Source organism: Epinephelus lanceolatus, chromosome 2, assembly GCF_041903045.1.
Source record: "Epinephelus lanceolatus isolate andai-2023 chromosome 2, ASM4190304v1, whole genome shotgun sequence".
NCBI lineage: Eukaryota > Metazoa > Chordata > Actinopteri > Perciformes > Serranidae > Epinephelus > Epinephelus lanceolatus.
The window spans coordinates 20,109,286-20,135,073 of NC_135735.1; the positions used below are offsets into that span (position 1 = coordinate 20,109,286).

The 25,788-nt window shown below is 41.7% G+C and overlaps 1 protein-coding gene across 9 annotated transcripts in view; it reads left to right on the forward strand.

The window, feature by feature from the left end:
- Positions 1-25,788, forward strand: part of LOC117253078 (LIM domain only protein 7) — a 48,616-nt gene that overhangs the window by 20,770 nt on the left and 2,058 nt on the right. For 2 of the 9 annotated variants that reach the window (XM_078174976.1, XM_078174978.1), the window contains exons 10-29: positions 5,984-6,043; positions 6,775-6,943; positions 8,406-8,545; positions 8,747-8,930; positions 9,034-9,648; positions 12,425-12,769; positions 15,011-15,125; positions 17,408-17,569; positions 17,708-17,883; positions 17,995-18,058; positions 18,176-18,235; positions 21,175-21,200; positions 21,336-21,443; positions 21,561-21,650; positions 22,708-22,895; positions 23,154-23,198; positions 23,995-24,047; positions 24,132-24,303; positions 24,386-24,571; positions 24,684-24,792. In XM_078174976.1, the coding sequence (XP_078031102.1) occupies positions 5,984-6,043; positions 6,775-6,943; positions 8,406-8,545; positions 8,747-8,930; positions 9,034-9,648; positions 12,425-12,769; positions 15,011-15,125; positions 17,408-17,569; positions 17,708-17,883; positions 17,995-18,058; positions 18,176-18,235; positions 21,175-21,200; positions 21,336-21,443; positions 21,561-21,650; positions 22,708-22,895; positions 23,154-23,198; positions 23,995-24,047; positions 24,132-24,303; positions 24,386-24,571; positions 24,684-24,792 (3,067 nt within the window). The remainder of the gene's footprint in view (positions 1-5,983; positions 6,044-6,774; positions 6,944-8,405; positions 8,546-8,746; positions 8,931-9,033; positions 9,649-12,424; positions 12,770-15,010; positions 15,126-17,407; positions 17,570-17,707; positions 17,884-17,994; positions 18,059-18,175; positions 18,236-21,174; positions 21,201-21,335; positions 21,444-21,560; positions 21,651-22,707; positions 22,896-23,153; positions 23,199-23,994; positions 24,048-24,131; positions 24,304-24,385; positions 24,572-24,683; positions 24,793-25,788) is intronic. The other 7 variants (XM_078174981.1, XM_078174989.1, XM_078174982.1 and 4 more) reach the window with 7 other exon arrangements.

Genomic DNA, 25,788 nt, shown 5'->3' on the forward strand with positions numbered 1-25,788 from the left:
TTTAAGGAGAAATTTGCCACATTTTAATTGGATATCCAATCACTGTTGATGCTAAATGCGGTCAGTAGACACAATAAATTTCTCAGTGTGTGCTGCATTGACACAGAAGCTGACTAAATACACTGTAAAAAATATCTTAATCTGTAATCCTTTGCACTCGTAATAAATGATGCCATTTTGGTGAACATGCAGCTATTTTGCAATGCCAGACGAGAATGATGATTTTGTTTTGAATGCACCAAGAGCATGCCCCCTGGATACTCAGAGGTGGAGACTAGAAATACAAGCCAAAACAGCTTGTAGTTCTTCAAAGTGTCGCTGACTCCTGCAGTTAGCCAAAGAACAGCAGATTTTGAAGAAGACCCCAGAGACACAGACTGCACTATAAAAAACATGTTTTATGTCACACTACACCTCAAATTTGGATAAATGAAGTTGATAGTGAAAAATGGCATCAGATTTTTAAATACACTGGTGTGTCACGAGTGAAACCGCCCAGGCCGAGCGTGGACCTGTAGTTATCTGTTTTTAAACAATAATCTTGTTTTTTAAAAAAAAAAGAGAGAGAGAGACTTTTTTTCAGAAGTAGATGACAACACGCACTATTTGATGCGGCAGGCCAGCGTGTTGTCGGTGCTCTGCTTGGCTCTGTCATTACTCAACCACACTACCCACCACTCCACTGCTTTGAAACTAAAAAACGTTGCGTAAGCCTAACCTTATCCACAGAAAACTGTGACTTTGCCTCCATGCATTAATCATCAGCCACACTTCTGCCTTTTAACATTTTGGAGCAGCTCAGAGATCATTTCTGTGAAACTCTGTGTTACTATTTTATCCAAAGTGATGTCTGTGTGATCATCATAAACACCCACGTGGGTATACCACTCTTTGCTGCAGCATTGAAGATGCCCCTTTCTCTCCTCAACCCCACCTCACTGTGTGTCCTCCCGAGTGTGTCATCGATGAGGAGCTTTTCCTGAGAGCTCTGTGTGAGGAAGACTCAGAGGACGATTACACTGACGCAGACCCTGTCCTAGATGACTTGTATTTCCGACGTTTGCAGCAGACCCTTCATCAGACATCTAACAACCCCGACTATGACCGCTTCTTACCCCGATATTGGACCCCTGAAGAGGAGACCCGTGTGCGTACGATTTACCTCGGCTCCCAGAGAAGGCCCTGGTATCGTAAAATGCAAGGCTTAAGGTCTGTTGGCTGTTTTTACTGCTCTATGATGCAAGGCATTGCTGATAGTGCAAGTGTGAAAGCTTTAAGATTTACTTAAAACTAATGCAAGGTAAAGCTGAAGCTGCATTTTTGTGCTGTTGCTGTTAGCTTTAATGTGCAAAGTTGTTGATGCATTGCTTGAGCAGCAAGTAATCCTGGCAACTTTAAAGAAGGAAAAAAAAACATTGCATGGCTCTGTGTGCACACAGGAGCCTGACTTACTGTAACTACTGTGGTAAAATCTAATGTAGAACTAATAGAGTATCTTTTTGTATGTGGTCCAAATATAACCTGCTGTGTAACATGATGGCATGTGGTTAAATATCTTCTGGTGATATTTTTTTCTCTGCTACATCTAAATCCAGCTTAACTTCACTATAATACAGAGGCCCAATCCCATTTCATATTTTTACCCCTACCCCTCGTTTTTGAGTGCCACCTTGTCCCTAGGAACACAGTTACAAGGGGTAGTGGTTTCTAAAATGAAATTGGACTACCGTTAATACCTGATATGTCATCAGTATGCTGGGGTTCACTTCAACAGACGTGAATAGTGTTGGCGCACATTGCAAATATGGCATTTTCTGCAGTGATGATTTGAATTGCGTGGGCTCATAGGCATCCTTTTGTGGCTGTCAGGATGCTCGCAATTCATTCACAGCTTAAGTTTCACGCTATAAATCGATCAAACAAGTTATCCAGAAAAAATAAAAGAACACTGGTTCATTACCACGCCACCAGTGGAGCTCTCTAGTCCAACGTCGTAAGAGATTTTAGTCTTAAAATAACCTCAGATTAGGCCCAACCCGCTTCCAATTGAAACTCCACCCAGTCCTGGTCTAAAATCTGCCCAATCCACGTACAGATACATGTACACAAAATGTATTTAGTTTAAACAGGTACAGACACAGATACAGATAATTGTGCAGTTGCTCATCCCTATTAGTTAGCTAACTGAGACATTGGCATAGTAGGAGTCAGGTTAGTTAATTTTAAGACAAGAATCTGTCAAGACAGATTCTGCAATTTACATTGTAGAATCTGTCGGCAGCCCTGTGTGAAAGACGACTAGAGAGGGGGGAAGGGTGGGGCTTTGAGTCTGAACGATGCTGCGCTTTAGCCAATCACAATGGAGGGGCGCGGCCAAGACGTGCAGGTGTCCCCAGGAAATGTGTACCTACAGAAACAGCAATCTCCGCGTCCATAGCGACCGCTCCACCCAAAACGCCGTCTCGTCAACGTGAAAAAAATATTTTTTCCAGCGGATGTCTGAGTTACACCATGATTGAGCTAACTGGAGTAGTTTCATGTCGTATCCGACAACGGGAGGCTTTTAACAGATGACGTCCTGATGTTAGCTTTGCTAACTGTCCCTGTCAGCTGCAGCCACTGATGCTTTCTAGACATCGTGATTTCCCATAACTGAATAAATACCACGCATAGCAACACAAAACTGCTTTGCTAGCTCAATCATGTTGTAACTAAGATATCCGCTGGAAAAAAATATTTTATTCACGGACCATTTATTGAGTTATTACCTTATTTTCATACAGTCTATGGTTATTACAGACACCGCTAACGGCTAACATTAACAGCTAATGGTTAGCCCAGCTAACCTACGATAACCATGTTAATTACAAAACGTGCACGCAGAAATAGTAACGTTTGTTCAATCATTGTGTTTATAGACTTTACAAACATCAGATTAGTCTACACGGCGATATAGTGACGTGAAAAATGTGATAAATAGCTAAACTCTGCTGGTTTTCTACCCGAAGTATTTGTAAACAACACTGCGATTCCCTGGGGGCACCACCGAAAGTGAAGGGCGTGAGGCCCCTGCACTTCCATTAGTCGAAAAACTCCGGGCTGTGCCTCCAGAGGTAAAGGAAGATTTTTTTTTTTTTTTACTGATGGATTTCCAGATTGGGCCTAAGTGGTAGGGGCAAGGGGTGTTTTGGGATTGGGCCTACATCCGAGTTTACTTGGCACCGAAAAATAGCCAGCGCTACTTCGCAAGAAAGATGACATAAGCTAAAACTACCAAACCCAACCTCTTGCAAATGTTTATCCTATGTTTTTATCCTTTAGAAGACTTCCTGTGTTATTTTTTTTTAAGCCTGCAGTTAATAGTATTGTACTTATTTCATGCATTTTCTGTTTATTTTCTTTCACTGTAGCCATAAAGGTTCAGATTCTCCCGAGGAAGTGTTTGACTTCATTTCCTGGCTTGTGACATCTGATGCAGTACAAGGCATCTCTGCTACGCCTGGACAGCCTCAAAACCATCTCTCTGAAAAACTCTCTCCCAAGCCTGAACAGTCACTCCTGTCCTAAAGATCCACACCTAACACACACACACACACACACACACACACACACACACAGTCCCTAACACACTGTACAGACTGTTCGCACAAGCTCTAACACACTACCCTACTTGTTACCTCGTTTGTGTCCCACAGTGGCAAAGAGCACTTATTTTTGCATTTGCAAATCTCTAATCTGTCCGCAAACTACTTAACATTGATAGGCAAATTTTGTCCTGTTTATCAAATGTTTTATGAGGTCATCAGTTAAACTAAATGTGCTTTGAATTCGTACTGTTACTGATTAATGTTGTCCTAAATACTGCACGTTGTATTGTGGGACATGTACTCTGGCACCTTTTTTATAGTGCTGACGGCGTGATGACTTTCTAACAGCATCGCGCTGAGTGACTCAGTAGTTCACAGTAGTTCAACAGATGAGTCATATGTCGTGTCATACCTTGATAGCCATAATGGAATCATGCTATTTCTAGCACCTTTTGTGCCAGCACTAATTTTAGGCCAATCGTTGTTGAGTTTGTGCTTGTTGAAACACAATGTGTGCTACCTGATGACACACAGCTGTCTATTCCCCTTTCCCCTGATGATGTAAGCCATTATTACACACTGTCAGACTGCATCAAGGTTATTGATAACTGGATGTGTAGTCTTTTTTTTTTCTTTTTTTTTGTTACAGCTGAATTGTTACAAGCCGGAAATCCAGGTTGTTGGGGCAAAGGCTAACAGACAGTATCTTTTTTAGATTGTCACAAGTGTCTCTGGATGGTGTCATCCTGGACGCTGACCTCACTTTCTAGAGCTACATTAACAGCTAAGTTATGTACGGATTCTATCACTTAAGAAATATTGCGAAGGTAAGGCTTTTTATCCCAGGAGGATACTGGAGCATTTTATTTCCAGTCGAATAAACTACTTAACAGGATTATCTTAAAAGAAATCACAATTGACTGCAGTTGCTCCTGAACGCAGCTGCTGGAGTTTCAACTAGAAAAAGGAAATATTGCCACATAACACCTTTGCTGAGGTCGTTACACTGGCTTACAGTGAGTTTTAGAATGGATTTTAAAATTTTAATGCTTTAATTTGAGGCCCCCACGCAGTGCAGCACCCCAGTATTTCTCTAACGTAGCTGTTGTGAGCTATGAACCAGCTAGACCCCTCAGTTGATCTGGTACGGGCTGTCTGGTTATTCCCCGGGTCTCAGGGAAAATTGGTAAAACTGCTTTTAGCTTTTATGCCCCAAATCACTGGAACATCCAATAGAATTAATGAATGAAAGCATTTATTTCGAACAAAAATAAAAAACAAACAAGACAAAGATAACAGTGTCTGAAAAGGAGTAGATAGAAGTAAAACTTATGTCCCTACCCCTTTCTTACATTTCTTCTTTTAACTCATATAGTATTTCAACAAATTCCCCAGTTTTTTTGCCACCCAATAGTAATAAACCCAGTTTATTTACAGTCCAAGTACCACCTAGCGTTACAAAATAAATATGCACTTCCCTAACACAACCTTTCCTCATCTACATATCTGCCAAAAATATCTTTTTGTGTTGTTGTTTTTTTTTTAAAAATTGATTTATATTTGAGCTTTGCTCTTCTCAGTTGCAGAAACACATCGCTTTGAAATTAAATTCTCCTTAAATTATAACCTCTCGAATCATGTCAGGTGTGCTTCAGTGCTATCTCCCTTTAAGAATAAACTCAAAACTTTCCTTTTTAGGTGCACCTTTCATTAGTCTGGTTGACCGCTCTTAATTATTCTGTTTTATTTTTACTTCTTTTGTTGGTTTTAACCCACATCTTCATTCTCACTGGTCGGTTGCTGGTTTTAATGTATTAATTTTTATTCCTTCTTTTTAAATGGTTTTACTTTGCGTATTTGTGTCTGTTTTAATTGTGTTTACATATGTCTAATGGTTTATCTATACACTCTTTACATAGTGATGTGCCTGCAACTTCTGTGGTAGCTCAGTGTTGTGCAGCATATTGTGCTTCCACCTGGTGTGAAATGTCCTACATGAATAAACTTTGTTTTTGCTTTGCTAATGTCTTCTAGTTGACTTTCTGTGTTGATAAGGGTTTAGTGTGGCTAAAAATGGGTCAATAAACTGACTAAAATATTGTGCATTAAATGCATTCTTCCTGTCACAATCTTCTATGTGAGTGGTTTGTGTTACAGCTGTGGCACAAAAGCCACATGTGTCGTATCTGTGAAATAACATCGCCTCTTCTTTTGTCTTTAAGTGAGCTATACAATGCCTCTTTTCTAAATAATGTGTTTTTTAGTTTAGTTTTTTCCTCTTGTCATGACTGGCCTTTATCATTTGTTACCATGCAGTTAGTTATTTTTGTCCACCAGGTGTCTTTTTATATGTAGATGCATTATGGCATTTATCAGTCTTTTCTTTGGTTCTGTAGAGCAAATCAAATCCAGGTCACACGTGAGAGACCAGTTCAGGTCAACCCTGGCTGGATTTGGTGAGTCCTGAAGTTTTGGGCAAAGCTATCTGAGACCGCTCCGATCATCACTGCTTTGCTGCTGCTTCATCTGGCTGTGCTTTTGTTTGTATTCAGTTCACCTACAAAGAAAATTACGCTGCAAACATAATATGCCTATTCATAAAGATGAAGCACTCGGTATACCTCCCACTATTAATTTCCCAGGCGGAGACTTGACAGTAGAATTTATGACAAACTACAGGATTGTTTGTAATCACAGTCTCGGTTCCTCCCATCAAATTATGTCACAGTTTTTGATATACCACCTGCTAAATGCAGCTGTAAGTTATTTGAATGTCACGTCTGACACCCTCTGTTGCCCACAGCAGTGCTATTACTTGTTTCAAGTCATGGCTGTTGTGTTATCCAGACAGCAGCATCTGTTGCCATTTATAATGCTGCGTTACTTGACTTGCATGCGGCTCTCCTGCTCACACTTTGCTAAGGATTGTGTTGTTTGGATGCAGAATGTGTCGTGCTGCAGCTGTTAATCCTGTGGTGTACCGGCCTGTGATGTACAGTATTTTCTGGATGTGTGTGTGAGCTGAGCAGAAACTAGTTGTCAGTGTTAAATGGCATGTCTGTGTGCGCTGCATTGCAATACCTACTATTCATCATGCTACCCGACGCTGCTGCAGTGTTTTAAACACAATCTTTGCTCTGTATATTCATTTATTTCCATATCCTGCCTCTTTGTCTGTCTGAACCAGGAGCAAATCACTCAGCGACATCCCGATGGTTTACCCTGTGCGTAAAGTTCCTGATGGGAGCACCATTTATGATGTGGACCAGGACGCTGGCATGGCAGGAGAGTGGAATCAAGAAGACAAACGCAAGTGTAGCGTTGCTGCCAAGGACAGTGAAGCTCAGTGGCACGATGTAAGTCTGGAAGAATCTTACAATTAAAAGATGTTGACAAAACAATCTCACTACGAGGTCAGTTGAGCAGCTGTTAGTGCAGTATGCTCTTCAGCAGATGAAGTTTGCCTGGTTGTCATTGGAATTGTAGGTGTTCAAATTTCTGATGTTCAAACTTTTATGTTGTTTTCTTCGCCATACACATCTACTGGTTTGGTTTCACTCGGACTGCGTCACCCCAGTGTGGTAGGGATTTGTGTCTCCATTAAAGCAGGGCTACCCACTTGAAGTTATGTCTTTATCTGATGACAGCTTGTCTGATGATGACTGATCCTCGGGTAAAGGTCACCTGTTATTTTGCTGTGAGTGTTTTTCCATCACTCAGCAGGGCAGGTGAAAGAAGTCTACCTGTTGGAGGTGAGCTGTTTGCGGAGATGTCTGCTGCTCTTCATCTCACATCTCACTGTGGCTGTTTCTGCTTTTACTCTTCCTCCCTGCGGTATTCGCAGACTTGTTTTCATTGAAGAAAAGCCGTTAACAAAGTTTGGTTAATTCGGTGATAAACACATTTCATTTCCTCTAAATTCTTCACAATAAATTCCCTTGGTATTTTTGTTATTTAGAATTTTTTATTGTGAAGCAGCAAAATAAGGAAATGTTGAGGTTTTCATCAGCAGTAATTTAATACGACTCCTACACAGCTGAAATTGAGCATAAAAACATCAAATAAAGTGGATATCTAAAGTACGAACAGGGTCTTAGAAGAGAAATGAAACTTTAAAAAACAGATTCAGTTAGAAGTTATGAAGAACCAAGAAAAAAAAACTTCTTTCTTTCTGTTCTCCTGCTGATAGCCTGAGTTAAGTGTCACAACACGTGTGTTTGATAGGGAAATACGTGATGAAAGGGATTAAGGGTTGGCTTAGTTGGCGAGATGTCTACGCTCCCCACTTGGAGGCAGCCAGGTGCGCTTTTTGCCCACCTGTGGAGATGGTCCATCTTGGGCACAGTTGGCATGTTTACACTGATCTAGGAAATGCAAATCTGCAAGGCATGGCTTGACCTGGCAGGGCCAAAATTGCCAACGATAAACCCCTATAAGGACTTCTCTTCCATGCTGATTTAAGAATTGAAAATGTGTTCTCGAAGGTTTCTAATTTGAATATCTACATCACTATAACAAACTCATCTGTTAAGGATGATTGTGTGATATGATCAAGATATAAGCTCAAGAACGCTACCAAATATACTTTGTAGTGAGTAGTTGTAACACTCTGATTACGGTAACACCAATGAATTCCTTAAATTTAAATTCTTAGGAACTGTAGTTGTCAAGAATAAACTTTCGATCTCAACAAGAAGATGGTTTCCTATAATCAACTGAAACAAAATGTGTTTTGAGCTTTAAAATATTGATAATGACATTACGTTGTAGCTCTATGCACATGAGCAAAGGTATCATCGGGTTGTGAATTTGTTTCAGGACTTGAATAAGTGGAAGAATCGTCGCAGGAGCACCAAGTCTGACCTCCGCAGGAAGTCCCAAGACAGAGACCATGTCATTAACCAGATGTCCAATGGGGCTGTGACTAAGAGTGAATCACAAGGTGGACTGCTAAAGAGGTACGCTCCTGATCCAGATGTCATGGAAAATCTCTGACCTCCAAACTCTGTTGCCACCAACAATTAATTTAAAGTGTGTTTTAAAAGCTGCTGACCTCGACTGGTAATTGTTCAGTACGCCACAGTGAACTCATGTAATATGACCCCCCTCTGCGTCTTTTGTTACCTTTGCTCCTCTTTCCTTCCATACCAATTCTCCAGAGACCAGCAGTCACCACGCAAACATAACCCCGCCCCTCGTCCTTACCCCACCTCTCCCCCAACAAAATCATCCAGCTCTGATCTCCGGCCACATACTCGGGCTCTGCTGGCCCGCAGCTACGCCACAGAGGCACCTTTCAGCCCCACGGCTCCACTGAGCTCCCACAGCTCACCTCACACCCAGGTATGTTTACAGTTTTGCTCTTACCTCCCTGATCTGAGCGAGTATCCCTGGTTGTGTTGAACTTGTATAATTGTGGTGAAAATGTTGACTTACGTATCCTCAGGGATCGTCAGTTGGAGCCATGCCTGCCTCTGATGGGAACATCCTGGGAGAGGAGACCCACCTTGCCTCCTTGGCTACAGATGGAGCAGGAGTTACCACTCCTTCTCTGGACTGCCCCTTCAGCTCCCAGACTCAAGTCAAAGCACAGGGCAGCCCAGCTCCTCCCCAGCCAACATTTGAACTGGTCAAGCCCGAAAATGTTTTTACAAACCAAATCTCCACCCTGACCACAACTTTAAAGCCAAATGTGACCACGAAGTCAACCAACACCAGGGATCCACCTGGATCCATGTGGAGTCACAACGAACTTCCATCCTGCGCTGACGCTGTTAGTCTGCCAGGAGATGATCCTCAGGAGGACTTGTCCCACCAGAGCCACAAGTCTCAGGAAGAGATCCAGAAGACATCATGGGAACCAGCTGTGGAACAAGGCAGAGGCCAGCAGGTTGCAGGCTCTTATAAGTTCCTCTCCAGAGCTGGGTCGTGGTCCAGCTCAGCCAGCCTTCCTCGTGGTTACCGGAGGTCCGAGGGCTCGTCTCGTCTCTCCTCTGCAATCACGGCCAGGCCCTTTGGGACCAAACAGTCCAGGGTGTCCTCATTGCCGAGACTATGCAATGTGAGTTCATTGGGTATCACAATTACAGCACTGTTGCTCTTTGAATGTAGATGAGTTAGACTAAGTGGTCTTAATTTTGACGTCATTTTGTCCCTTGTGTTGGGGACATTATAGTGAGCATAAACCTAGCTGTATAACTTTTTGTACTATTTTGTACTATTTTCAAATTCTGATGGCAAAAATGGCAACACTCCTTAAGATATTTTGATGCTACACCATCACTAGGGCTGCCCCCGACTAAGAATTTTCCTAGTTGACCAATAGTCATCATTTAGGGCCATGAGTCAACTAGTCACCCGTATTTTTACGATATTAATTTAATTATTTAATTATATATTTTGGGCGGGGCAACACAATGGTTTGAGTTGAAGGTGTGAGAAAGAATAGTATCAGTAACATTGTTAACACTGTGCTACATTGCAGAGAAATACAAAACTGTACTAATGAACCTTCATTAATATAGGCCTATATTTTATCTACAAGTGCACGTCACACACTGAGCGAGCCGCCTGTTAATGACGCTGTCGGCGAAGCAGTAATGATTGTGCTAAGTGGCTAATGGGCATGTAGCTACTTCCATGTTTCAGATGATACGTCATGTTTGTAGTCGACCAATGAAGATGAGTTTACATATCACCTTGGGTTCGTCCTTCACCTTCTCAAAATGATCCCACACTTTGGATTTCCTGCCCGACATGTTATTAACTAGCCTGTGGAATAACCGCAGGTACCATCCCTGGAAATTAGGGGCCGTACACATGCTGCCTCTTGACCTGCCTGGCATGCGTGAGGTCGGGTGCTGGGCGCTACTCTTTTTTTGCCTTTTTTGTGACAGCTTTCAAGAGTGTGGTGGCAAGTTACTTTTGAGATTACTAAGCAACCTAAACAAGCACTGTATCACAGCCTATTTACCTGAAATCCTGAGTGCAGAGCTGATCTTCTTCCAGGAGCTGTTTATAAGTGTGTAGGCCTATCGTCTGTGGGACAGATGTAAAGCTCTGGGTAGCCCTGCACTAACATGATCAACTGTTCAGTATTTATCAGACTGAATATTTACGGAAGAAGGGAAAGATATCTGTCAGCTGTGATTGGTTTGTAATGTGACTCCTGTCTGACTGCTGAGCATGGCCACTTCCTGTGTCTGTCCTTTCAGATTAAATTCCCACATGGTCCAGTCATACAGGTTTTGATTTATTTTGACAAGGCGCAGCTCCTCATAGAGTTTCTTTTTTTCCTGCCACTAAGTGACCAAAGAAATCTTGCCGACCAATGACCTCTCTGGTCGACTAACTTTAGGTCTCCTGTTAGGGGGCAGCTCTAACCATCACAGCTCATCTCATTTGTCTGTCGCTTAGCGCTGCGTCATGTGTTTCATTGCACTGATTGGATGTAGGTCTATCCAGTTGTATTCAGAGGCAGAAGAAAAAATAGGAAGTGCTGCACTGTGCTGACTTAAGTTGAAAGGCATTGGTAGTCCATAAATTATGGTAATAAAAGACTTTTTAATTAACAATCAGAGTGCCTCACATGCTTTTCAGAGTGCCAACCAACACCATGGACTTCCATTAGTAGTAAGCTGGACAGTTATTGTTTTTCATTCTTTATTGCGTCCAGCAGCATATTGATCTACGGTCGTTGATAACGGCCCTTGAAGTGAATGAAATGAGGTTTCAGACCACCGGTAATTTGCATTTACAATTTGGTCTAGTGATGTCAGGCTAAGTAATTAGTGCACATTCAGGCACTAGCAAGAATCTATGTCAGCAGGACAGTCCAGGTGTGACCGACTCAAAATAAACTACAGCTCCCATGGTCATCATAACAAAGGAACGTGACACATGGTGCAGCTGTGTGGCCATTTGATGTGTTTTTATTAGTTCTTGGAAAACGATGCAGCTCTAGGTTGGTCTTTGTTTTTGTTTCAGCATCACATTGCTGTGTTTTCCTGAAAAACTAAACATTTCAGGGGTAACTTTTTGCCATACAAGTAGGCGTACATAAAACATTTAACCAGCCCTGTTAACCATTGTTTTTTAACAACCATCCTCCCCCTCTGTTGACCTCAGATAAACCTGCAACACTCTGTCTAATGGATTTTTCTTACCAACACTGTCACTTTTCAAAATCCCATCCCCATGATTCATTCAGGCTTTACACCCTGAAATGTGTCTAATTTTGACACCGAGATGCTCTCAAAAAGCTGGTGATTATGGTGATGGATACGGTGGTGGGACAGAGATAAACAGCAGATAAGTCTGTGTTTCTCTCAGCGAAATGTGAAATTAGTGTGTCGGAGCTTTTAGTATGTAAAGGACCTACCACCTGCTGATTTTATTTTGCAGTCTGGACGGGTCTAATTCTGTCTTAATAGAAGGCTAGCGCTCAAGAGGGTGCACTGGGACTTGTTTAGTCAGCCAAATAGGCTCAAGACAGTTAATGTAATGGGAGCATTTCCTGTGTGTGTGTGTCTGTGTCTGTGTGTGTCTGTGTGTGTCTGTGTGTGTCTGTGTGTTAGTGTGTTAGGGGGCATGTGTGTACTATATGTGAGTGAGCTTGTGTTACCTTTGTTTTCTTGCCCTAATCATTAATAATAGAAGCACTGATTGGGAACAGTTTTAACTCACTGTGAGGTCACACACTTATTTCCACACAGGTCTGTTGATTGTAGACTGTCTGACATCAGCACACTCACATGTCAGTGCTGCAGAGTAAATGCCGCAATCAGAGTAATCTGTAGCTGTCCCTCTGAGCACATCTTGTTTTTGTTCATCTCCAGGTCGACAACAACCAGGGGGTGCTGCTGAAAAATGAGAAAGAGGAATCTCTCTCTCCAGCCACCAAATCTTCCCTCAAGAGACAGACTGCGACCGCCCATCTGGAAACTCCACACCAGGCTTCACTCACACACAGGCAAGCTCACCAGGTGAAGCAGAATGGCACAGAGCAGGGAGAGGAGGTGAAAGCTGCCACCCTCTCCAGCCAGATCTCCTTCCAAACCAATGGCTACCACCATCAGCCCTACACCCAAAACCAGCTGCTACCGCAGCCTTATTCCAACCAGCAGACCCACTACAACAAAAGCTCGACCCTGCCATCTAAGGCAAGCGTTGACCTCCTGAAGGTATGTTGGATTGTTTTTCAGCACGCAGCGTCCGTACTGATGCGACTTGTAATGTTTGTATCTAGGATTTGGTGATGTTTGATCGCACAGTACTGTTTTATAATCAGGGATTATCTAATCAATTTTACTTATCGGTCAGTGACAGTGTACTATGATCAATAGAAAAACTGACGAGCCAAAGTTAGATTAGAGAAACACATAAAAGTGATTATTTTTTCATCCATTCGCCAAAGTGGTTAGAACAGGGATCCTGCAGATCCTTAAAAAATCTTAAATGCTAAAATACATTCAGTTCAATTCAATTTTATTTATAAAGCCCAATATCACAAATCACACTTTGCCTCAGAGGGTTTTACGGCAAACGGGATCCCTCTGTCCTTGGACCCTCATAGCGGATAAAGAAAACACCCCCAAAAAAATCCTTTAACGGGGGGAAAAAAGGTAGAAACCTCAGGAAGAGCAACTGAGGAAAAATAGCTTTTTTTCCTGCCGTTGCATTGTAAAATCTGAAAATAATTGGTAATCTCTACTCTTTAAATAATTTAATTTAGATCAGAATAGAGAAACTCATACCTTTACTACAAACCTTTTTTGTTTACTTTTAGCAGGCCTTATAGTTGACATGTGGGAAAGCCAATTTTCATTGAAAATATGAATTTGGATGTGTAGTTTAAATGTTAAATGTAATTCTCTCCACTGTGTAGATATTATACAGTAATTTGAGCCGCTCATTTGTGGTTGGCATGTCTTTCTTAAGCCATTTTTACATGCCACTAACAACACGCTCAACAAGTATTTTTCTCGCTTTGCACAGTGAAGCTCTTCTAGATCGCCAAGGAGCATGGCTTTAACATTGAAACAGATTTTCATCTTTCAAAACTGCTTCCAGGACACTGTGGGCGCTTCTCCAAAATGGAGCCACAGTGGGACATATCCAGAAGATGTGTAAATGGTTTGTCAGAAAATGTGTACTTTGTGAGATGTGAGATGTTATGTGCTCGTTTTTCCCTCTCTTTCACTCTAGAAAGCTTAACATTTTTTAGCATTTGAAGTAGATCTAACTTTTTAACCCAACCCCAAAAGGTCATATTTTATGTTACAAACAGACAGACATTTGGGCAAAATGGCCCTTAACCTTACGTTATTGATGTTGGTTCATGTTTTTTTCCCTTAGTTTTTCTAATTGTAAAATTGGTCTAAGATTTAATTCCAAGTGGCATTAAAACAACTCAAATCTAACTTGCCTTAATCTGTTGGAACCCTGCATAAGACATTTTTACTTGGAGCATTGATAGACATCGATCAGTAGTTCAAGGATCAAAAGATCAAAAGTTCAAGGTTGAGTTCACTGTCATTCGAACATGTTGAAAACACAAGGGAACTTTGTCACCCAGGTCCAGCAGGGAACAGAAAAAATAACATTTAAGAAAGACCGTTAATGAATGACTGATAATTAGATAACCTAAAGCCCATAATAAATACAACACATTGTTTAAAAAAAAAACAAGCAGTATGTTAAAGTGCATTATGGTGCATCAATAGCCGCACACAGTCGCAGCAGTATAAAGTGCAGAGGGCAGACTTTAAGCCAGAGCGTCCACAAAATGCATGCTCTAATTAATAAAAGCTATTTATAAGTAGCATACACTGTAACATTAATATTTTAGAGTAGCAAGTCAAATTTGGAAAATAATGTGGTAAATAAAGCCATAGTTAATATTCTTCCAGGGTCTTCCTTCGCCCACGCAGGTGAATCAGCCTCTAATCAGCAGAGTAAGTGAAAACACCTGTGTGGGTGTGCAGGGCCTTTAAACCGTATTAGCCCTAAAATGCCTAATGTGTGCATATACGCTGAGTCACCAGCTTATCTTTCTGAAGCTCATAATGTTCAGTTTTTGATGCTATGTATGAGGTGTTTTGTAATATTAACACTACTTACTGGAGTAAATGAAGGTTGAAGAAACACCTTTCAGTTTAATGCTGAACCACCAAATGCACAAATGTTAATGCAGTACTGCATCAGCATCTCTGACAACAAAACAAATCCTGAGCATTATGAACTTCACAAAGATGGCATTGGGCTGCTGCGGTGATAGCACTGCACTGTGCGTAATGAACTGCTTCCTCGGTGTGTATCACCCACTATATCTGTACAGCAGACCTCTGAGGTATCTAATTTCCACCAGGAAGTGCGGGACATTGGATCACAGGGTGTCACCTTTACGTTTGTGTGTGTTTCAGGTGGATCACAGTGACATGAGAGTGAGCCTGTCTCTAAAACCCAACAGCAGACCAGACTTTGGTTTCCAGACTCACTGGGACTCCACCAGGGCAAGAGTCAAGTACATTCAACCTGGTAAGACTTTTGCTGTATTTATCTTTGGATTACTGAAATTTTGGCTCGCTGACTTCACATTTATGGTTAAGCTGACAGTGTCAAGAGTCTGTGCCTTGAGCCTTGTATTGTGAAACATTTTGGTGACAGGGCTACATTGTGCTCTCAGTGCTTTTTTTGTTATTTTATTTTTTTGTGCTCCTCCAAGAGGGAATCTGTTCTTGCATCCTGCTCTTATAAAAAGAGCAGTAATTCAAGATACTGACAGGTCTCAGGGCAGACGGAGCGTAGACAAATTGTCACCATCGAAACACAAAAATGATGTTACTGAAGGAGATTAAGAGCCAAGACAAAGCAGCTTCTCATGTGGCTGGAAAAGGGCAAAACCTTTTGTCAGTGGTAGAAAAGACAGATGTATTTATAGATTTTTAATACCCAAACAAATTAACACAACAGCATGCACAAATTGTGGTGTTAATATTTATTTTGCATGCATTTATTTTAAATGCATTCAGCAACAAAACACAAAATGTTGCCAGTGATTTAAAGGAGCAGTGTGTTGGGTTTAGTGCCATCTAGTGGTGTTGATTGCAGATTACAAATAGATGAAACGTCTCCCATGTGCCAAGCGTGGATCCCAGGTTTCTTTAAAGTCCTGTTTCCATGAAATACTTTCGGTATACAGTACCTTCGGAACCAACAGTAACCCTTCAGACATGGTACCTAGACCCTAGGTCTGTATAGTGTTTCCACTGCAAACAGTACTCTTAAATGTGGGCAGGGTTGTTGTCACTCACTGCTCCGTCCAGCTCTCACTGTATTTCCTCAATATCAGTGACACAGATGGAAGCCTGCACCTCTCTTATCGTCCACAGAACGAATGAACGCCGACATTTTCAGAACAAAATAGAACAGGCTGCAGTGAGAGTCTCTCTCCATGGGATATTTAAAAATAGAGGGTTTGTGCATTCAGTCCTTCTCAGGCAAGTGCAGCCGCCAAGTGAGAATTAGAATATACGCAGTTCACATAATCCGGTCCAAATTAATATATATTTTTAAACGCTTGAAGATCCACTCATCACTGAAAGTCTGTGTCATCCAAGAGAGACAATAAAAGCTCAGTTGTCATATTGAAATTTTGTTGTCAACTCATACACTGAGTAACATTACAAGTAAAGATCCACCTTAAAAGTCACCGGCAGTCGTCCCAGTGATTTATTTTTTTTCTCAGACTACAGCTGCTGCAAGGGAGAGCAAAACATTCTTTATTTTTATAGTTATAGTTTACTAATGTAAAACTTGCCATGGTATGAATAGTGGTTGCACAACAAGCCACAACTCTGCTCTGAGCAGAGTGACCGTCCGCCACAGACCAATCAGCGGACTGCAGTGTTCACCTCAACAGAGGGGTGACCAAAAATGGGGATGGTATGGAACGGTTACTTTTGTACCACTCACAACTTATCACAGTGGAAACTGAAAAAATGCATACCGAACTAAACTTAACCGTACCGGACTGCTTGGTGGAAATGGAGCTATAGTGCTCATTGTTCAGGAGTTTTTTTTTTTTCCGGGAGCCAAATTATCAGCAGAAATAGCCTCCAAAACAAACCGATCAGATGATTAAAACTGTTGGAAAGACTGAATAAAGCAGTTTAATGTTAGAAATCTGTGCTTCTCCAACCCTACTAATGCCTCCTTACTGTTCTTTTCCGATGAAAAACGTTCAGAGGCTTTTTACCAGGACCCAAATTATCCACAGAGGTACCCTCCTCTCCGAAACAAACGGACCCAGTAATTTAAACCAGTAAAAAAACAAATAAAGCAGTTTCATGTTAGAATTCAGTTTTTTGTTTAGGATGTCTGTTCTGGGCTACTGTAGAAACATGGCTGTGCAACATGGTGGACTCAGTGGACAAGGACCCGCTCCCTGTGGAGACATAAATGGCTCATTCAAAGGTTACGAATATGCAGCAATTCTTATTCTCAGGTGATTACACACTAAAGAAAACATAGTTATTATGTTATATTCCATTTCTGTCAATATATCCTCCTAAATCCTACACACAGGACCTTTTAAACTCAACCATGCATATTTGATTAGAAGTGAGAGAGGTGTCACTTACTCGCTGCTATGTAGTTTTGGCTTACTGGCCTACTTTTCAACTTGGAACAGAAACCTTGCCCTCAGTACTGCAGCTCAGTTTGTGATAAACAAATAATTTCTGAAGCTGGCACCTTTTTTTATGTTTTGGTGTCCTCATATTTCTTCATTTCCCTGACACCTGTCCCTCCCTCCTCAGGCAGTCCAGCGGAGCTTTGCCAGCTGTGTGTGGATGATGAGATTGTGGCTGTTAATGGAGTTTCGGTGGCACACATGAAATACAACCAGTGGAAGGATCAAATGACATCTTCCCTGCAGACCGGCAGTCTGACCATGGACATTCGGCGCTATGGCAACAAGGGTGAGATAATGAGCCAAAAAAAGGCAGCCTCGTCTTTTACCACTTTAATTATTTGTGCTAATTTGACCTCTGACTTCCAACCAGAGGTCACAAATCTTGGTCTGCAGTGTAGCTTTGATGGCTGGTTGTTTTCATTAGATTGGAGCACCAGTGAGGGGAGTCATCACAAGCAGCAGGGCCAGAGCAGAGTGACCCTCAATCTGACTACCGCAGCGCCCGTTCTGATGGGCTGCCCTGATCACCAAGCCAACAGTGGTGCCTCTGCAGAAACCGCAGTCAGGACAGTGTCCAAATTCAATGGGCAGACAGACAATGTGAGCAATGTTTTAGCCAAAATTCAAAAGATGGATGCACAAAGCCTCTGATAATGCAGCTCAATAAGTGGTGCTTATCAGGTGAATGTTGGTGTTCTTTCACCTGCCCAGGTTTTACAGGGCAAAGTCATGCATGGAGAGCTCGGTGACAACCACAAGACAGCCAAGAGTAAAGGTAATAGCAGGAATAAAGGCTGTAATGGCACTGTCTCCTTTTTTAAGAATAACTCTTCAGATATACAGTGTGCACATGAGCAATCTCTCAACTTATCTGTCCTTCCTCTCCATGTAGATTTTGATAATATTAGTAGGAAAAATCAGAAAAGGAGGGCTGAATTTTTCAAAGAGAAAGGTAAAATTGCAACTTGAGCTTAAACGCCTTCTTTAGCAGCTTTGGCAGCTGGTGCTTGGCTTGGTTAATTGCTGGGTATTCATTAAAAGCCAAGTTTAAGGGATAGTTCACCCCAAATTAAAAAAGCATATTTCCCCCTCTTACCTGTAGTGCTATTTGTCAGTCTAGATTGTTTTGATGTGAGTTGCAGAGTGTTGTAGATATCAGCTGTAGAGATGTCTGCCTTCTCTTAAATATGATGGAACTAGATGAACTCAAGAACTCAACAGCAACGTCTCTTTCCAGAAATCATGACCCGGTTACTCAAGATAATCCACAGACCTTGTTGTGAGCAGTTCCATGTAGGAACCATTTTCATTCTACCGAAACTAAACCCACCAACCAAATCACCACACAGGAGGAAGTGTGCATCTACTCATGAAGGAGAGGCTCATGCTAATGACAGTGCTAAATAAACATTAATGGAGTCCTCCTCAGCTGAGCTGTAATATTAGTTAGCGCAGTGATACTTGGTGAGCTAGCAGTAGATGCACGCTTGCTTTTGCACAGTGATACAGTTGTCCGTTATAGTTGAGTAGAAGAAAAATAGTTCCTACATGAAACCCTGCTCTGTGGCACTTTGAGCACCACAAGCCGAGTGCCATCTAGTTCCATTATATTTGAGAGAAGGCAGACATCTCTACGGCCGATATCTCCAATACTCTGTAACTCACACCAAAACAATACAGATTGATATATAGCCCTACAGGTAAGAGGAAAAAATATGTATTTTTGATTTTGGGTGGCCTGTCCCTTTAAGGATTTAAAGGCAGGGCTGCTGATTAAAGGAATCTGAAGATTAATGGAGATTAGACGAGAACTTTACTTGTGTACCACCATTATATCATTTTAATCAAAGCAGCCTAACTTCAAACTAGTGAAGATGTAGCGTTTCCAGACGTTAATGATCACCATATTTCTGAATCAAAAAGCTTTTTGTTTTTGCAAACTGGGACAAAAACATTGCTTATCTTGGCTCAGCTTTACCTAGCAACCACAGAGCTGACGGCACTGATCATGTGTATAACATACCAGATGTAGTGTGCGGCAGATGTTTATTTTATTGATTTTCTTATTTTAATGGCTTGTAGTTTTTAATTAGCAACTTTTTCCATTCTTTTGCACATGGACTGCTTTATATTGCTGTCCTCTGTGGTTGTTAATCTGACGTGTGTCCTGCTTCAACGGCTTCTCTCTCCAGGCTCTGCAGGATTCAGCTCCTGGGTTTACTTGTGTGGTAAATGTTTGCACTGTGTGGGGTGTTTTTTCTTCAAACTGTACTCTGAGCAACATGCTAGCTGTTGTGGAGCAGTACCAACAAATGAACACAGCAGACTTGTGTTGTCATGCAGTGTGTGAATACCCTTTGTTTATTTACTACAGCAAGCTTAACTCTCAACGCTCAACTGTTTCCTCTTCAGTGTGCACGGTACCTTTAGGCTGGGGATACGTTAGAAGAGTAGTGTGCGGATTTACTTCTAGACTTTTTGATCAGGTATTTTCTATAAAAAGATGAGTGTAGTTAAGATCTGTAGACCTCTTACAGCACATGTGAACCATCTGACATTTGATAGTTATGACCAAATATTTGTGCAAGTACTGCAGGTAAAGCTTTACAAAGACCAAAATTATGATTGCCTTCATTTTGTCCTACACAGCTGTGTTTTAGTGGTCAGTGAACATATTTTGAAGCCACTGAGGCCTCTTGCAGGGCTGTATACTTGAAGAGTAACTTTGGTATTTTTCAGCCTGGACCCCTTTTTTTTAAGTTTTTGTGTCTTAGTGACTAATGGGAACAATATTTAGTGAGAGGGCTGCAGCTGGCAGCCACAAAACAGGCTGCAATGTAACCACTTAGGATGTATGCACCCTCAATACACATCACTGAAAGTTCCCAGATTATTACAAGTGTCTGACACCTTTTATGGAAAGCATCCCAACACAGATAGACTTTTTTGTTAGAGTAGGATCATTTTTGCTTAACCAGAAACAGCCCCAAAATCACTATCATCAAACCCACCAAACTCCATTCAAATAAACAGTAATTTAGCATGTATAGAGTCAGCATATTTTTGCATCTAACTGGGTGAATTAAGGGTTTATTTCAACCAAATCAGAGTTAATGACTGTTAGAACAATGAAAAGACAAACTAAGACAATGCTTTTGGGTTCTGTTTTGTTTTTGTTGACTTTGAATGAAGTGTTTTGTACGATAATAAAATTACTGTTTATTTAAATGGAGTCTTGTGGGTTTGGGGATGGCGATTTCAGGGCTGTTCCTGGTTAAACAAAAAGGAATTTACTCTTTACCAAAATGGACTATCTGGGATCCTTTCCAAAATGTTGTCAGTCACCCATGATAGCAATAGGAGCCTGTCAGTAGCAAACGCACACACTTTAAGTGGTAACATTGCAATCTGTTTCGCTGCTGCTGCCCTCATGCTCAATTCTGAACCAATTTCAAATGTTGTTGTTCCCATTATTGCTTAGACACAATGAGAAAACAGGGTCCAGGGTCATAAAATACATAAGTTGCCCTATAACTCTTGTTTGCTATAAAGTGGCCTGCTAACCTACGGCTCTGTAGTCGATGCAAACTGTACAGTTTATGTTGATAATGTACGTAGGAAGAAGCTGCAAAACATTTGTTAGAGGTCAGCAGGATACACAAAGTAAAGTGTATAGTTTTAAGTGTGAAACCAGATGAAGACGCTCAAAACACAGGAAGCATGAACAGATAATCCATTGTGTGATTTTCTCTTAATGTGTCCCCAGCCTTTGTGTGGTGTGTGTGTGTGTGTGTGTGTGTGTGTGTCCTATACAGTTTTACATGCAGTTTGATCATCTTTAGGAGCCACTGTATCGTATTCTCTCTGCTGACCTGTTGTTTTCTCACACAGGAGGCTCAGAATCTGCAATATCTGATGTAAGTCACCACACCACATGATCAAAGGATGTTTGTATGCATGTTCAAACATAACTTATGCGTGTGCGTGTTGAAAGAGTTTGTGCACGGCACTGTGATCATGTTTGAGCCCACAGTCTGTTTGTGCATCGCCAGCTCCAGGTGCCATCCCTCAACCCCTCCTCATCCAGCTGGTCGTGGGACCGCGAGGAGGATCGAAGGCGTCAGGAGAAGTGGCAGGAAGAGCAGGAGCGCCTCCTACAGGTGGAGATTCCTCTCTCCAACTCAGAACTACACAGCACACTCCTTCATGCACCTAATCTGCATCTTAAGTTTAAAGCAACATACAAATGTGTGTGCTTGTGTTTTTGCTTTTTTTAGGAGCAATACAAGCGGGATCAGGAGAGGCTTGAATCAGAATGGCGGAGGGCACAACAAGAAGTAAAGGGGGAGCTATACAGGAAGCCAGGGGTAATGTTGTGTGGGTCTCTGAGCCTTTTCCAAACTGCAGAACCCATTTTTAATTATTTTAAAACCTATGTCAGATTTTCCTCTATAAAGTCAGTTTACATCAAGTACATTAAAGTGCATTAAAACGATGGCCCCTGTCTTTACCCACAGAACGTAACCATATTCTAATCAGGATCCTATGAATTCACGCTTTCCTCAACTTTGTGGTAATATTAGACTGGTTAAAGTGCAAGATGGTGTTTTTAATCAGCAGCTGTGACACATTTGCGAATGCTGTGCTGACAGCAATCAGTACAACCTGCTACCCTCACTTGCAGTGCTAATAAGATGCACAATTCCTGGCCTCTCCTTTTCAGTGCAGTTTTAGGAATCGCATAATTAATTTGAGGGTCCCTAGCCAATGTTAAAAGAATACTTCAACCCGCCAAATTATCATTTGTATATGAATTACTCCATGTTAGATTGAATTTGGGTTGAAAGCATTAATCTCACATGCCTCCACAGGGAACAATAAATCCAAAAACAGAGGAAGTTCTTGATGAAACAGCAAAACTATATCAAACATCTGTTTACAAACTCTCGCACAATTGTTGCAGTATAATCGAAGTCTCATATATCCAGTTGAATGCTCAGTGCTTCCCAAAGAAATGCATCTTTTTTAAAACAGTAATATTTAAAACGCTTCCACATAAGTAACGCAGGTGTACTAGTCATCCTTGTGTGAGACTGTTTATGCGGAAATGTTTTAAACATTAAGTGAAGTAGTGAGCATACAACTGGATAGATGAGACTTGGATTATACTGCATGAGTTTTACACATTTTAATATAGTTTACTGTTGTTAAATGTGATCCCCTATGACTTCAGTTCATCAAGAATGTTTTGTTTTTTGATTCTTTGTTCACCGTGGAAGCATGTGAGAAAAACAGTGTTTTCTTCCTGAATTCCGTGTAACACAGGGTGAGTAATTGACATTTGCGGGATGAAGCGCTCCTTCAAATTTCAGTGCTTTGCATCGTTTCTATTACATGCCATTTTCTTTTTCTATGCATTTAAAGCAGAACACATTTGAGATGACCAATGGAGGTGAGAGACCTGCCAGCGCCCAGCCACACGTGAATGGGTTGACAAACAAAAGCAGAGAAGAAGAGCGGAGCCCCGACAGAGATGAGCTGAAAGTGACGGGATCAAAACCTCAAAGTAAAGCACAAGGAGAGCACCATGACAAGATTACCGAGCACGCCTGGTACATAAACTTTTTCTCTCCTTGTTTAAATATCACCAACATTGTCAGCTCTTTTCCATCCTCACTGAGAGGTAACAATGTTTTATGTATGTGCAATCATGGTTTGGTTTGAGAAATTTTAGTTTAGCAACTTTTTAACGTGATTTGTTTTTTTTCCTTTGACTTGTCATGATCTCTTCTACATTGCTGTTGTTGCCGAATCTGCCGGGCTTCCTTCTGCTTGCGCTGGGCCTTAATGCTTTTCACACTGTACATCAGGGCTGAAGACTCCCGTGGCTTTGCTCAGCTGTCTCCTGCACACAGGTCAGAACGAGATTAGGTTACAATGACTTGGGAGTAGAAACGGTATCATAGATGCAAAGATGCTCTATGTGAAATTCAGAGCGTACGAGTTGTCTACATATGGTTCTCAACATGGAGCTGGCTGAACTGGCTGCTAGAGGCTAACGGTGCTAATTCCAGTGAGCTAACAGTGTTAATGGGGGGTGAACCAGTGGATGGGCTATAAGTTTCCACGACAACAGCATCCTGATATCAGTTGTAAACACAGTTTTAGTGCAGTGCAAAGCTGTGGCGATGAGCTAGACCATGAAATACACACATGCACTTACATGCACACACATGCAGGCTGTCTGCCACAACGAACAACAGAGAAGCTCTGGTTTCAGCACACACACACACACACACACACAGAGAAGGAGCGTGGCTTTATTCACTGCTCAGGACGCCATCACTTCACCATATCTTTACGTAGCAAATAATGGTTTGCTGCTGTATTGATGCTCTGAATTTCACATACAGGACCTTTTAATATTAGCTTTGGGCATGAAGGTGGTGGTGCACTATGTTTGCAAACATATCACCGTATTATTTGTTCTAAAACAAATAATATGATGCAACATGACTGGCTGTTTTAAACCTACCTTTACCTTTTGTGAAAGGATAACCCACCTTAAAGCCAAAATCAGCATGTAACCAGTTTGGTGTAGACCATAGATCCCTTATTTTTCTGGGGGAAAATAATGAATACATTTAAAAATCATTATTTTAGATATGTATTGTTTGTAGAATATTGTGGACTGTCTGTTTTTACCCACAGGGCAAAGTCCTTATCTACCCCAGCATTAGCTGGCCCCCACCAACAGGCACAAGGTTAGTCGGCCTGCACTGTCATAATTTTCCCCTCTGTTTTGGTGATGCAATGGGCTAAAACTCCCCAAACTTTGATTGGTCCAGGTGATGAGAAAAAAAGACTAGGACAGTCCACATCTAAGGCTGAGATAGACAGGCAGCAGATTCTGGAGGAGATGAAGAAAAGGACTCAGCTTCTGACCGACAACAGCTGGATACGTCAGCGCAGCAGCAGCTTTTACAAAGAACCGATCTATGTTGGGGTTCCCATGAAGAGGTGAGTGTATGTGGACCGAGTGGGACTCCCATTTGCCCTGTCTTTTCTTTTTATCCTCTCACTAATGTTTTCTTCACTCCAGGTATGAGTCTCTGGACAACCTGGACATTGTGCGTCAGTCCCCGCTCTCGGCCACTACGTTCAGCTACCCTCGTCCACACTCAGCTGCGGCAGGTTACTGCGCTCCAAGTAGGAACGCCTCTTCCCGCTACAGCACTGGAGCACTGTTATCCCAGAGAAATACATTTGACTCCTCTCATCCTGGCAGGTACTTAATCATACAAACGTAGAGCCTGTTTCTCTTATGTGTGTTGTTGTGTGTTATTTTCTGTGTCTTCTCATTCATTGTGGCCTCACACTGTTAACATGTGCTGCCCCAGGATGGTCAGTGGCAGGAGGACTTGCTGTGTGTGTGAGCGTGTCCTGGGTAGTGGGGCAGCCATGGTCATAGAGACCCTTAGTCTCTGCTTCCACCTCGCCTGTTTCCAGGTGAGAGGTCATGGCTGCGTTAAGGTGCGGTCACAGTAGCTCCAATCCCTGCAACAATATTACACAATCTCACCAAAACCCAAAGCATCTCCAGCAGTTTTTATGTTTGGTTTAGGTGGAGAAGTTGGTGTACTGATACAAACAAAATGTGACAAACTGCAATGACAAATAAATCATGAGGTACATGAAGCATGTGACTTGTTTGTCCCTCAAGTTTTCGCTCCACTGAGGAGATGACAAATGGCTGCAGATGAAAACATTATAGGTGTGAACACAAAACAAATAGTCGGGGAAAGTCGAATTTATTTACAGAGCACATACATTTTTTTATTATGATTAAAACAAAAATAAATGTATAAATAACATACACATGCAATAATAGATTAACTGAATAAACCGTTTTCACCATGTTCTCCACATGGCTTCCTTTTAATTACAACATCTCATTGCACCTCCTTCTTCTGCATTGTTTAATGGCAGCAAGCTGGGAATTACTGCCACCAGCTGTTTTCCTGATGCACCCAACTCTAAATACTGCATTAACAGTATGTCAACATGGAATCAGGGAGACGATAGTCGGCAACCACATATCATTTTAGTGGGTAGAGCAGGCGGATAATTTAGGTGAGGTTGGCAGAGAATATCAGCAATGGTAATGTCACACAGCATTGCCATTTAAAGGTTAATTTTTTTTTTTCCTGAAGTCGAGGGATAGGGCTCCACCTTCAGGTGATGTCACACCTAAAGCTAGAACAGCCGAGATACCGCAGTCAGGGCTCTATCCAGTAGTGATGGCCAAATGAAGCCTCATGAAGCATTTTCTTTATTTTCTGAGCCCACTAGATGGTGCTTTTTGTTCATCAAAAGGTTGAAAGCACACTGAATTGCCATTCCTTGAGCCTCTCTCTTTTAGCCATGAGTGCCATCTAGTGGGCTCAGTAAATAAAGAAAATGCTTCATGAGGCTTAATTTGGCCATCACTACTATCCACCCCTT